The sequence below is a fragment of the Hemitrygon akajei genome, chromosome 6, assembly GCF_048418815.1.
Source record: "Hemitrygon akajei chromosome 6, sHemAka1.3, whole genome shotgun sequence".
NCBI lineage: Eukaryota > Metazoa > Chordata > Chondrichthyes > Myliobatiformes > Dasyatidae > Hemitrygon > Hemitrygon akajei.
The window spans coordinates 163,858,564-163,873,051 of NC_133129.1; the positions used below are offsets into that span (position 1 = coordinate 163,858,564).

Genomic DNA, 14,488 nt, shown 5'->3' on the forward strand with positions numbered 1-14,488 from the left:
ACCGGCAAAATCTATACCAGTCTTCATTGGACAACTTTAGGAAAGCTAATAGCTAAAATTCCAACCAAACTTACACTGAATTAGCAAAGTGTTACAAGGGTTAATAAACAAGTTATCCCATATGTTTCTTTGGATCTGTGAACAGCTTAGTTCAAAGTTAACATTTTGTAGAAATTACATTACACTGAAGCGAGTGTATTTAAGAAGAGAGTATTTAAGTGTTTATTCTAAGGGTCAAAACCAAGCAGTGTCTTTAGACCTGCCCATGTATATTTTATGTCAAGTTTAATTAAATTACCTGTGCTAGTAACATTAAATTTCACAACAATCCAATTACAGATTTAGTTTGGTGATTTCTGAATCATAAACTACTTGAGTTTTGAAGTACCGGACCAGATGATGTAATCAATTAAGACAGTCACATTTTATATTTACAGTTTAACCAACTTTAATGCAGCCACACACTAACTTGTCACCTTTTACAGAAGTGTTATTTGAAGACTATAACTGTGTTGGCTGGACCACAATTGCATTAAGCATATGTTGAATAATACTTAGATTAACTGTACAACCATTTATCATTAAATTTTGTTCCCACCGTTCAAGTTTCCCTTGCTATTCTTACCAATTTTCTCCACTCCTGAAAGTATTAACTCTTCGTAGAACTTCAAATATTAAGGGTTATTCTCTGGAACCATTCTCAAAAATCATTCTGCAATGTTTATTCAATGTAATAGAACTTAAGTGTAATAGTTCATGTGTTTTTTATGAATAACTCAAATTAGTATAATTGGCTGGCAGAAATAGAATTCAGGGCTATGCACACTATCAGCATTTGATGCTGATAGAAATATATGAAAAACAGTTAAAATTGTGATTAGTGGACATGTTTAACAATCAGAATACCTCATCAAAGAGAGTGGCAGAATCAGTATTGATGTGCACAGTGCACCAAACTATCTTGCCAAAATGTTCCCAGTAGCTTAGGTTGCTCAAATAGCCAATAAGTACTTCAAAAACCTTAATCAATGATACAAACAAACATTTTACTTTACAGTTTAGTTACAGAAGCACTAAAAATATAATTTTAAAAAGGTCCAAAGATGAACAAATAAACTATAACAGATGTTACAAATATATGATGCAACATGTACCTAGATGTTTTTGATTTGACTGGAGTGCACATTGTCAATTTCTTTGACACAGTTTTGTTTGTACTACGTGCCACTTCTCTGTCTGAAACACTGCTTGTAGGTGTTTTGGAAGTCGCTGTCTCACCACCCTCACTTTCATAGCTGTCATGGTAAATAGGAGAGAGCAGCAATGTTGTGGATTCTTTGGAAGGCTCCAAAGTACATCTCTTGCACAGACTTTCTCTTTTCAAGCAAATGTTCTGCCTATATGAATTCAAAATTGCAGTTTAGAAATTTCAAATTTTAGATCAAAACACACTTACTACATAAGAAAACAGTTTGTTCTGCAAGCACTGCTTAAGTAAAAACCTTCAGAACAGGTCCTCTCTGTCAGCCATCACCTCTAGTATGAAAGGTACTGTACCAGTAATCCATAAAACTGTCAAAAGTTGATGCAACTTTAATCAACAGATTTCTAACAGTAAACACAAAGCCCCTCAAGAATCAAACTACAATTGAACTGTTTCCAGGCCAGTATTCCTGTAAGGCACTGTGCTTAATCATTTATGAACCAATTCTGAACAATTTAATTGCAACCTAACAGTAAGAATAAGTAAGAAAAAACAGCTTTATTATAAGACAGAACCACCCTGCTGCTAAATTACACATTCAGTCAAGCATTGAATATCAAAAGACAAATTAAACCTTTGGTCCAAAATGAAAGTTACAACACCAATACGCATTACAGTGCAATATCAAAAGAAAAAAAGACACCCTAATGAGTAGCATTAACAATTTGCAACCTCCAATAAGAAATAAACAGGAGGTTGTTATAAACCAAAACTATTTCAGTGGTGAAATGTTTAAAAAGCCTACAAATAAAAAGCTTGAAAGTGATTGTGGAAAAGTACAGCATCAAGATGATGAGAGGCATTGATCGTGTGGATAGTCAGAGGCTTTTTCCCCAAGGCTGAAATGGTTGCCACAAGAGGACACAGGTTTAAGGTGCTGGGGAGTAGGTACAGAGGAGATGTCAGGGTAATTTTTTTACTCAGAGAGTGGTAAGTGGGTGGAATGGGCTGCCAGCAACAGTGGTGGAGGCGGATACGATAAGGTCTTTTTAGATAGGTACATGGAGCTTAGTAAAATAGAGCGCTATAGGTAAGCCTGGTAATTTCTGAGATAGGGACTTGTTTGGCACAACTTTGTGGGCCAAAGGGCCTGTATTGTGCTGTAGGTTTTCCATATTTCTATGATGAGGGCTGGTGTTCATCTCACTATCCAGCAAGGTTTACTTGTCTCTGTGCTGAACTGAGGCTGTGGCCTGCAACTAACAGGCTCCTGGATCGGCTTCAGTGATAACTGGCTTAGTGGCTGTGAACTCACCTTCGTGAACTTTAGTTCTGAATGTTATTTGCTTATTTTTTATTGTTTGCATGATTTGTTCTTTTTTGCACACTGGGTGATTTTTTAATGTGTCCTATGTTTTTTTTGTGGCTGTTTGTGAGGAGATGAATCTCAAGGTTGTATATAGTTTGACACTAAATGTACTTTGAACTTTGACATTTTTGCCTGATTTGCATGCCAGTTGCACAAAAAGAATGAACAAGCTAACAAAGGTACCCAGGGTTTCCCAGGGCTGAAATCTCTAATGCCAGAGAGCATGCATTTAAGATGGGGTAAATTTCATGGAGATATGAGAGGCAAGTTTTATTTTACAGCGAGTGGTGGATGCCTGGAATGCACTACCTAGGCTGGTTCAGAGGGATATACATTAGGGATTTAAAAGAGACATTTAGATAGGCATTTGAATGTGAGGGAAACAGGATATAGATAATGTGTAGGTAGAAGGGATTAGTTTACTTGCAAATGATTGATCCTACACCCAGTCTTTCAAACCAAATTCCTTGCTCTCACTTGTCATCATCCACAAGGAAAATATATTTTATCAAAGGGATAAAGAGGTCAAAATAAGAATGAGAAGATGACTACTAGGTAACTTCTGTGCTGCACTTAATTTCTACTTTGTATCCAACAGTGAAGGGAACACAGTGAGCAGAAAGCGCAACATGGATCAGAGAAAGCCCAAGTAAATTATTATTCTACATAGAAGCAGTCATAAATTCATGAAATTAAATAAGCCGATGTTGGACTTGCTATGGCTGTATAGGAAAACCTTCAGAGTAAAGTCGGCTGAAAATAGAAGTCTTCCTGAGAAAAACTGTTCTTCTTGGAACTAAAACTGGGTAGTGAATATTTATTTTGTGCTGGTTTGATAGAACAGGTGGTTAAAAAATAGGACAGATGGAAAGAAATATGACAGAAGATGAGAACAAGGGTAACTCAGTCACAGTTATAATGGAGGAGGAGGTACTTGTAGAAGTATAGAAAATAATTAAAATTCTGAGGGTTTCTTCAAACATTGTTGGAAGAAATCTAACAGAGAGAATAAATATTAATCTACAGGTGCTAAAATGCAAAGATATACCTGGATTTCTTTTGTCCACTTGGAGTTGACACTACTGGTGTTTTTGAAAAACTAACTACCCTTTTACTTGGGGTGGATTCTGAGTATCTTCTTGAAAGTTTGTCTGTCTGCTTGCTTAATGACTCATTTTCTTCATCTTCACTTTCATAACTTTCATGGTAAATAGGAGACAGCAGAGAGGAGGTGGAACCTGATGAAGAGGATAATTCACAACTCTTGACCTGAATCTCATTTTCCAACCTGCTATCCCGTTGATATTGATTCAAATGAGAGTATATTTTCATATTTTCTTCCTCACTGGATTCTGAAGACATTCTTCGCAGAAACCTTTCTGGTCAAAGCAAAACATAAACATCAGACCTTCAAAACAGACACTAAGCTTTATTGGAGATCTACACAAAATTATTCATCATGCATTGAAAATTATATTGTCTCCTTTTCATAGCTTTTTTTCACTGGTGAAAGGGAGGTATGGAAAGGAAATTTAATTATGATAAAATCAGCCCTATTGAGCATATGGAAACAATTATTTGAGAACTTCTGACTGAGTTGTAACGTTATGTCAAAATCATTTTATTAATATATAATTTTAAATTAGTTTCACTATTAAAAAATGACAACCTTTAAGCATCAATATTTTATGCTGAGTTATACAGGTCAAAACACTTTTAACTGTGACATGAGTTTGGATGGCAGACATAGGTAACTTAGCCACTCACATCCATTCCATAACATAAATGATCCATTTCAATATTTGATATGACATACTTATAGCCCAGCTCAATAAGAGCTTTACTCCTTGATACCTTGAATATTTGTTAACCAATGAATCTCAGATTTGAAACTGACTTCCAATCACTGTAATTTATGGAAAAGTTCCAAACAATAAATATCCTTTATATATAGAAGTATTTGATAGCTTTGCTTGGATTGACACATTTAGATTATGTCTCTTATCCCTAACTAGGGAAAATCATTTACTATCCACCCTACCAACAACCCATAAAATCTTGACCGAAGTAATAAATTTAAACCATCTAAGTTCCAGTGAATATAAAACACAGTCATCATAACCTAACTTTTGCAGTCTGTCTCAACTAAATTAGATTGAGATTGACAGTTTAATTATCCTATAACAAAGCAGTACAAATATCCCTATTACAAATATTCTGAGTAAAAATTACAATATTTGTATCCTATAGCACATTTGAAGCAACAGTTGAAAGAAATCCAATGCAAAATTTTATTTTCACTAAAAAATGAAATATAAAGAAACATTGAATGCCTTTATAACTTTACCACATTAATCTGTAGTTCCACTTACCTGAGAAGGCAAACCAGAAGCATAACTTCAAACTTATTATATGTTCATTTGTTGATCATCAGCAACAGTGAACACTGAAAGAGGCAAATAAGGTATGCACATCCTAACCAACTTATTTGTTAACAAAGCAATTAAAATAATTGTTTGCAATAAATCTTGAAACTAATTCAAGAGTTGAGGGCCCATATTCACCTATTCCTCAGAAAATCTGTATTGAACTCTCTGATTTCACTCTATTCAAATGTTATATATTTACGAAGGATCTCATTCAACCTCTTGCTGTCTCAATCTTATCAGAAAAGCAGAAAATTTGTCCATCTGCATTCTGGGAAAACAAAAGGTATTATCTTCAATCCTCATCAATAAACCTATTCCTCTTTATGACAGCATCCTTTTCCAAACCTCTCTGCAATTTAAAGCTAATTTATTTTCTCATTCTCCCAGTCCTGAAGAACCTTTTTACCTTGTACATTAATTCTGCTGTCTTTCCACAAAATGATCTGCCAAGCATTTCTAACCTTTTATGATTTTCTTTATGTCTCCAGAATCTGCATTTTAAAAATATTCAATCTTTGATTCCACTTTATCTCAGCAAGATCTATTTTCATTTCAATGAAATTGAATATTTACCAAATGATAATTTTTACCTGTATCCCTTTTACCTGACTGTACATATATACAATCAAATGAAACAATGTTCCTCGGACCACAGTGCACCTACAATACATTTATCATATACAGCACATAAACAAAATATTACTACAAATAAGTTAATAATATATAATTCAAAATGCATGTTTATGTGTTGTAATATGATAAATGTACAATAAACAGGTCACTGCCTTAGTGACAAGGCCTCAGTGGAGGCAGTGCATTCATTAGTTTCACAGCCTGAGGAAAGATGCAGTTACCCAGTCTGGTAGTCCTAATCCTGATTCTCCTGTACCTCCTTCCTGACTGTAGAGGGTCAAAGAGATTGTGGAATACGTGGTAGGTATCCTAAACAATGCTTCGGGCTCCTTGTAAACAACACTCCCAATAAATGTTACAAATAGTGGGAGGGAACCCCTGGTTATCCTTCTCGGTAGTTTTTACAAACCTCTGTATGGTCTTGTTGTCCAATGCACTGCAGCTTCCCTACCACACAATGATGCAGCCAGACAGGTCACTCTCGATGGTGCTCCCATAGAAAGTTGTTAGAATGGGGCAGGAAGCCTTGCACGCCTCAGTCTCCTCAGAAAGTGAAGGCACTGTTGTGCCTTCTGGACTAATAAGGAAGTGTTACAAATCCAGGCCAGATTGTCCATTATGGGCACACCAAAGAACTTAGTGCTCCTCATTCTCGCCACAGCAGAACCATTGATGTGCAATGGAGAGTGGTCAGCCAGCACCTTCCAGAAGCCTAGAACTGTTGTCTTTTGTAATTCCAGAAACTAAGCGAATAGAAAACGCGAGAGCCAGGACACGTTTTGTCTACAGGTTTTCTTTAGTGAGGTGCTCATATATGATGTATTGACATAAGCCATTCATGTACTTTTTACATATAACACATAATGATTTATGTAAAGCAGGGGTTCCAACTTTTTTTATGCCATGGACCAATACCATTAGGTTGGGAACCCCTAAGCAAACAAAGACCACGTAATCAAACAATATATTTACAATATTGCTCAAATACTACTGAAATATGAAATACATAACTCTCTTCCCTGCTTAGCTATAAACTCCAATTCAGTATAGAATTAATGTATTGCTCTCTAGTCATCATATACATATATATACACACACACACACACACACATATATATATAAAATGACGAGATATACACACGTGCACACACAGTAAATTACATAACACAACTACTATATAGACATCCACAGCACAGTAAATTTTAAATTGTCCAATTCAGGCCTAAAGATTTCATCGGTGTGGAGGATTTCCTACTCTTGTTGGTTTCTTTCTGGATGGGGGTAGGGGAAGTTACACTGTTTGGCAGGTGAGAATTGTGGCTGTGAAACAATCTCTGGTTCCAGGGCCTCCTCCACGGTGGTTGTAGGCGATAACTCTGGGACTGCAGGAGTAGTCCTGAATGGTCTGCCAAAATCCACAGGAATCCCTTGCCAAGGCAATGCAGGCCATTAACAGGGATGGAGAGGCAATACTCTTGGCATCCCGAACAGTTCATGGCAAGCTGCTGGATCTGCTGATCTATCCCAGATAGATAGAGATTCCATAAGACTATAAAACATAGGAGCAGAATTTGGCCATTTGGCCTATCGAGTCTGTTCCGCCATTCATTCATGGCTGATCTTATTTCTGAGCCAACGCTTTCATTTTCACTATGCCTAGCTCCTCTAACACTTTAGCTCTCAGCTTGGATGGTACAACAATTTTCAATCCTCATTTAAGGCAAACCCGTCAAGACCAAGTTCTTCCTGGGGCTGGTAAAAATAAGGAACTGGAATTTCTGCAGCGCATCCCGGCTATTTTCGGTAGCCATGTAGACCTGAGACAGTGTGGGGTCTTTTCTGGTTTTCTTTTGGATCATCACCACCGTAATGTAAAGAGATTCAATTTGCGTTAGGGAGAATTTATCAAAAGGAATGATGTACTTTATCCTCTTTTATCAATTTCTGAGGCAATGCCTTTTCCAAGAGTAAACAGGACAATCCATCAGCATTTTCATTAGCTATTCTTTTGAATTTGACTTTGTAATTGTGTCCTCTGAGAAACACAGCCCATCACTGCAATTGTGCTGCTGTTAGTGGAACACCATTCTGTGGAGTGAAAATGGGCACCAGTGGTTGATGAAGATAACCTCTCTCCTGTACAGGTACTGGTTGAAACATTTAACACCCCAAACCAAACTCAAGGCCTCTGTTAATCTGTTCATAATATTTCTCTGCAGCAGTAGGGGAATATGATGCAAAGGCTATGGGGGTGTTCACTTCCATCATTCATTACATGTGGCATGACTGCACCTAGACCATAAGGTGAGGCATCACAGGTAAGCTGCATTGGATGATGTGGATCATAATGTTTGAGTACAGTGTCTAACGTGACTATTTCCTTTGCCCTTAGGAAAGCTGAATGGACGAATGGACAAGGGAGGCGTGGAGGGAGTGATCCCTGCAGAAAGCAGAAAGAGTGGGGGACAGAACTACGCGACTCCCTTGTCCATTCGTCCCCCCCATCCCTTCCCACCGATCTCCCTCACGACACTTATCCTTGTAAGCGGAACAAGTGCTACACCTGCCTGTACACTTGCTCCCTCACCACTATTCAGGGCCCCAGACAGTCTGGTGCGGCCTTCTATATATCGGTGAGACCCAACACAGACTGGGAGACTGTTTCACCGAACACCTATGCTCTGTCCACCAGAGAAAGCAGGACCTCCCAGTGGTCATACATTTTAATTCCACATCCCATTCCCATTCTGATATGTCTATCCATGGCCTCCTCTACTGTCAAAATAAATCCAAACTCAGGTTGGAGGAACAACACCTTATATATCGTCTGGGTAGCCTCCAACCTGATGGCATGAACATTGATTTCGCTAACTTCCGTTAATGCCCCCCTCCCCTTCGTACCCCATCCCTTATTTATTTATTTATTTATTTATGTTTGTTTGTTTGTTTGTTTATTATTTTCCCCTTTTTTCTTTTCTCTCTTTTTTCTCTCTCTGTCCCTCTCACAATCACTCCTTGCCTGCTCTCCATCTTCCTTTGGTGCTCCCCTCCCCCTTTCTTTCTCCCTAGGCCTCCCGTCCCATGATTCTCTCCCTTCTCCAGCTCTGTATCACTTTTGCCAATCAACTTTCCAGCTCTTAAGCTTCATCCCGCCCCCTCCTGACTTCTATCATTTCGGATCTCCCCCCCCCCCTCAAATCTCTTACTATCTCTTCTATCAATTAGCCCTGACGAAAGGTCTCGGCCCGAAACATCGACTGTATCTCTTCCTATAGATGCTGCCTGGTCTGCTGCGTTCCACCAGCATTTTGCGTGTGTTGCTTGAATTTCCAGCATCTGCAGATTTCCTCGTGTTTGCGTGATCCCATTCCCTCATCAGTTTTGTACATTCACTTCTACTCTAACAAAGCCTGTTCTTGCATTTAAGACCCTACGTGACCTCACCCCCTCCCCTTCTCTGTATTCGAACTGACACACTCCTCTAGTTATGGCCCCTAGTGTTTTCCAAATTTTAATGCATTCCAGCAATGACTCCTGTATCTTTTTAACACCAAGCTCTGTAACACCCTCCTAAATTTATTACTTCAGTATTCATTTTTCTAAACATCTCATCATGTACAGTTAGCAACTGATAAGACAGCTGGCAGAACCGAATCCTCATTGCTCTAGCAACCAGATACAATTCTAACCTCCTGCGCTCTTTTTGTGGTAATTGTACTTGTACTTTAACCATGTGACTCTCCGCTGGGAGGTCCAGTTTCCTTCACTTCCCAAAGGTGTGCAAGCTGGTTGTTGTAAATTGCCCCTAGTGTATAGGTGGGTGGTAGTATCTGATAGGAAAAGTTGATGGGAATGTGGGAAAATTACAACGGGATTATTGTATGTTAGTGTAAACAGGTCCTTGATTCAGTGAGTCAAAGGTCCTATCTTAGTATTGTTTATCATCTCGTGCTTTGTTGTTAAATCCTGTTGTAATGGAAATGGCGAATTTTTACTGCATTAATAACTTCAATGAATTAAATTGTTCTCTTTCAAGCCTTGGAACAAATATGTAATGGAAGAACAACTGACAACAAAACATCGATTAACTGATAGCCAAGCCTTTGAACCATTTAATCATGAAATCAGTGGGTTTCCCCTCCTGATTCAGCATGTCAAAAGTTGTTTCATTGTATGTAGCAAACTCAAAAGATGGGAAAACAACGACAGATGGTGAAATTCTAAAATAAAGATCAAACAGTTAACCTGTCAAGTTGATAAACAAAATTATGCTTATTTCTCTTTACATCGCCTTTACGGACTAATAGCCCATCCACTACAGGACGAATGAGTTGCACTCAGTTGTCCTGTAGAACCCTTTCCCACATTACTTACTACAATTTTATTTTGCAAAGGACCCTCCTTTTACACAGTGTGGGCCGTGCAGAGCTACTGAACTTGGTCCTGTGGGATCGGCACTTCTGCAAAGTGTCGCTGCCATTAACCCAAAACACGGCGGACTCACTACCCTCCCATCCCACCGCCAGGTCACGTCTTTACCTTTACTCGCATCGGTTTGTGCCTCGGCAGCCTTAAACCTCCCGCCCGCCGCTAACTCGGCCTCCTCCCGGGCCCGGCCGCTACCCAGAATCCACCGCGCCAGGCGCCGAATCTACCAATCAAGGCCGAGCAGAGGCTCGGAGGGACGCGGTGGCGTGGTCTCCATGGCAGCGCGTCAGTCCCTAGCGTCCGGGGGCAGGTTGCCAGAGCTGATCGGCTGTGGGCAAATCTGCGCAGCACAACCACGTCGTGAAAGCAGCTTTGCAACTCATGTTTCATTCCAAACGGTTAGCCATTCTTTCTTTGTTACCATAGAACCATCGAACATTAAAGCACAGAAACAGGCCTTTTGGCTCTTACTGGCTGTGCCGAACCATTTTCCTGCCTAGTCCCTCTATCACTCTCTGACTTCTCCCATTGAGCCAATGACTAATCCAGTTTACTACCTCACCATGACTCACCTCCCATGCGGGACCTTCTTTTTACTCCTTCTCCTTCCACAATCCATGGGCACAAACACGCCTTCCGAGCAAATCAACTATTTACTCACCTTTCTCCCATTTTAGTGTACTAAACTTGGGTGTTCGGAACAAATGATCCTCAGTTTGTAATCAGACTCCTATCCAGAGGTGGGAGTTTTGTAATGAAGATAAACACAGTGTACTCACATGACTTTTGGTATCTTGACAAAGGAGAGGGGACATTGATCTGAATCATTAATTCTGTATCTATCTCCACCCATACTGTTCGACCAGTTGAGTATTTGCTATTTTTTTTATTTCTAATTTCTAGCGTATGTAGATTTATTTTGTGGTTTTTTAACCTCAGTTAAGCAGAAGTTTTGGTACATCCTTGAGTTTAAATTTTAATAAAAGTAATCCTGCAACTGCAAATTTGTAAAAGTTTTACAGATTCACTGATGAACAAAGTATGCTTTAATCACACAGTTTATATATACCCTGCAAAATTATGGTGGAAATTTAACTTTCCTTGGAGCAATTAAATGGACAAAAAAATTGTAATGATGTCCAAATTCTATAAAGAAATATAAGCAACTAATATACCTCACGGTGAACACGTTTACCCCATGTTTGACTACAAATCACAGGTCAGGACAAACTAGGTACACAACTTCAACAAGAGCAGCTACAGTTTTTCATCCTTAATTGGTTGTCATCAAAGTCAATGGGGGTTGGGGTTGTGTGGTAAAGATGTGTCATGCACCTGGAAGGAGGTCAGAATTGTAATCAATGTACAAATTGAGAGGAGGAAGAGAAAGTACAACAAAAACTGTTTCTCATTTAATTGATGTTGGGGTATACAAAACTTGCAATCTTTCATTTTTGCATGGAATATAGTCAAGTTTTATCAATTTATTGTTGACAGTTATTTCATAAGAACATAAGAAATAGGAGCAGGAGTAGGCCATCTGGCCCGTCAAGCCAAATGTGCCATTCAATAAGATCATAGCTGATCTGGTCATGGACTCATTTCCACCTACCTGCCTTTTCCCCGTAAACCTTAATTCCCCTACTATGCAAAAATCTATCCAACATTGTCTTAAATATATTTATTGATGTAGCCTCTACTATTTCATTGGGCAGAGAATTCCACAGATTCACCACTCTCTGGGAAAAGCAGTTCCTCCTCAGCTCCATCCTAAATCTACTCCCCCTAATCTTGAGGTTATGTCCCCTAGTTCTAGACTGACCCACTAGTGGAAACAACTTCCCTGCCTCTGTCGTATCTATCCCTTTCATTATTTTATATGTTTCTATAAGATCTCTTCTCATTCTTCTGAATTCCAGCGAGTTCAGTCCCAAGCGACTCATTCTCCTCATCGTCTAAACCCTTCATCCTCTGGAACCAACCTGGTGAACCTCCTCTGCATCACCTCCAAGGCTGACTTTCCCCACCCTTATTGTCCTTGCTTTTTAACTGGAATATAGTTTTGTTGAGCACTGTGATAAATCTCTTTGAAAGTCTTCCACTGTTCCTTAACTGTCCCAACATATATCCTGTGTTCCAGTCTAGCTAAATCTTCCCATTGTAGTCTTCATTGTTTAGGCATAATAGATTTTTGATTGAACTATTGCATCCTCCATTTGTACGGAAAGCTCAGTCATACTGTGATCACTCTTTCCAAGAGGATCCCTGACTACGAGATATTTAATTTTACCTGTCTCATTGCACAGGACCAGATCTAAGAAAGCACATTCCCTTGTAGGCTCAGTAACATGCTGTTCAAGAAAGCCATCATGGATGCAATCTATGAAGTCGTCCTCAGACTGCCTTGACCAACTTGATTCACCCAATCTATGTGCAAGTTAAAATTCCCCATGATAACTGCGGTTCCATTCTTACATGCCTCAAATATTTCTCTGTTTATTGCCTGTGCCACTGTAGTATTATTATTTGGTGGTCGATAGACAACTCCCACCAGTGATTTTATCCCCTTATTATTCTTAATCTCTGCCCAGATGGATTCAACATTCTGCTCCTTAGATCTCATATCATCTCTCACTATCACCTTGATCTCATCTTTAATTAAGAGCACTTCCCCATCTCCCTTACCCTTCTGCCTATCCTTCCGTATTACCTGATATCCTCAAATATTTAATTCCCAATCCTCTCCACCCTGCAACCACTTTTCTGTAACGGTGACTAAATCATACCCCTTTGTACTGATTTGTGCCAGAAGTTCACTGACCTTCTTTTGAATACTATGGACCTTCAAATAAAGTGCCCTTACACACATTGTGCTTTTAAAATCTTGAGATCTTTAACTCTTTTACACTTGACTTTTCTTCATGCCACTCTTTCTTTTCTCTTTTTGCTTTATCTTTATCCACACTTTTCTTTTTTACTTTATCCATACTTCTCCAATCTGTTGAACCCACCCCCCTACTATTTAGTTTAAAGCCCTATCCACAGCCATAGTTATGCGATTTGCGAGGATCCAGATCACATCATAGTTCAGGTGGAGCCCGTCCCATTGGTATCGCTCCCTCCTTTTCCAATACTGGTGCAAATTTCCCATGAATTCAAACCCACTTCTCCTACACCAATATTTGAGCCATGCATTTAACTCTCTAATCTTCTTGACCCTGTGCCAATTTGCACATGGCTCAGGTAGTAATCTAGAGATTGCTACTTTTTTGGTTCTGTTTTTTAATTTAGTCCCCAGCTGTTCAAATTCCCTCAGCAGAACCTTTCCTCGTTCTAACTATGTCGTTGGTACCCACATGTACCACAACAACTGGGTCTTTCCCCTCCCACTGCAAATCAAATAAGATGCCCAAACCCAGGCACCAGACATGCAACACAGCTCAATCCGCACAACAGAGAACTCTGTCTATTGCCCTGATGATCACCAATTACCACTGTATTTCTCTTTTCTCCCCCCTCTTGAATGGCTCCCTGAACTACTGTTCCATAGTTAACTTGTTCATCCTTTGTACAGCCCCCACTCTCATCCACACAGGGAACAAGAATCTCAGACCTGTTGGACAACCTCAAGAACTGAGGCTCTTCCAGCACCGTCTCTTGGATCCCACTACCCGCCTCACTCACAGTCACACCCTCTTGTCCCTGACCACAGACCGAATTTGAGACAGCTAATCTAATGGGTGTGACTACCAGGTAACTTCCCTTCCCTGATGTGCCACAGTGTTTGAAGCTCAGATTCAAGGTCATCAACTTTGAGCCTGAGTTTCTCAAGCAGCCAACACTTGCCGTAGATGTGGTCACCAGGAACCACAATGGGGTCCACCAGCTGCCACATCATGCAGCTACAGCATATCACCTGATCCTGCATTATCCCTACTTTATTTACAGACAGACAGACATACTTTATTGATCCCGAGGGAAATTGGGTTTCGTTACAGTAGCGCCAACCAAGAATAGTGTAGAAATATAGCAATATAAAACTGTAAATAATTAAATAATAATAAGTAAATTATTCCAAGTGGAAATAAGTCCAGGACCAGCAGTTTGATGGCCACGGGCAGGAATGACTTCCTATGACACTCAGTGTTGCATCTTGGTGGAATGAGTCTCTGGCTGAACATGCTCCTGTGCCTAACCAGTACATTATGGAGTGGATGAGACACATTGTCCAAGATGGCATGCAACTTGGACAGTATCCTCTTATCAGACACCACCATCAGAGAGTCCAGTTCCACCCCCACAACATCGCTGGCCTTACGAATGAGTTTGTTGATTCTGTTGGTGTCTGCTGCCCCAGCTGCAGATGATTCTGCTCACACCATGTGACAAAGTTTCCCACCATAGCCCTGTACTCAGCCTCATCTC

The 14,488-nt window shown here is 39.7% G+C and overlaps 1 protein-coding gene across 3 annotated transcripts in view; it reads right to left on the reverse strand.

Moving 5' to 3' along the window:
- The window catches only part of LOC140729664 (uncharacterized), a 33,010-nt gene extending 22,646 nt beyond the window's left edge, over positions 1–10,364 (reverse strand). The window contains exons 1-3 of one of the 3 annotated variants that reach the window (XM_073049701.1): positions 10,175–10,364; positions 3,622–3,948; positions 1,155–1,397 (exon numbers count right to left, since the gene is read on the reverse strand). In XM_073049701.1, coding sequence (XP_072905802.1) covers positions 1,155–1,397; positions 3,622–3,935 — 557 coding nt within the window. In that variant the 5' untranslated portion in view covers positions 3,936–3,948; positions 10,175–10,364. Of the gene's footprint in view, positions 1–1,154; positions 1,398–3,621; positions 3,953–4,945; positions 4,965–10,174 lie in introns of those variants that run through there. The other 2 variants (XM_073049700.1, XM_073049702.1) reach the window with 2 other exon arrangements.
- Between the last annotated feature and the right edge of the window lie 4,124 nt (positions 10,365–14,488).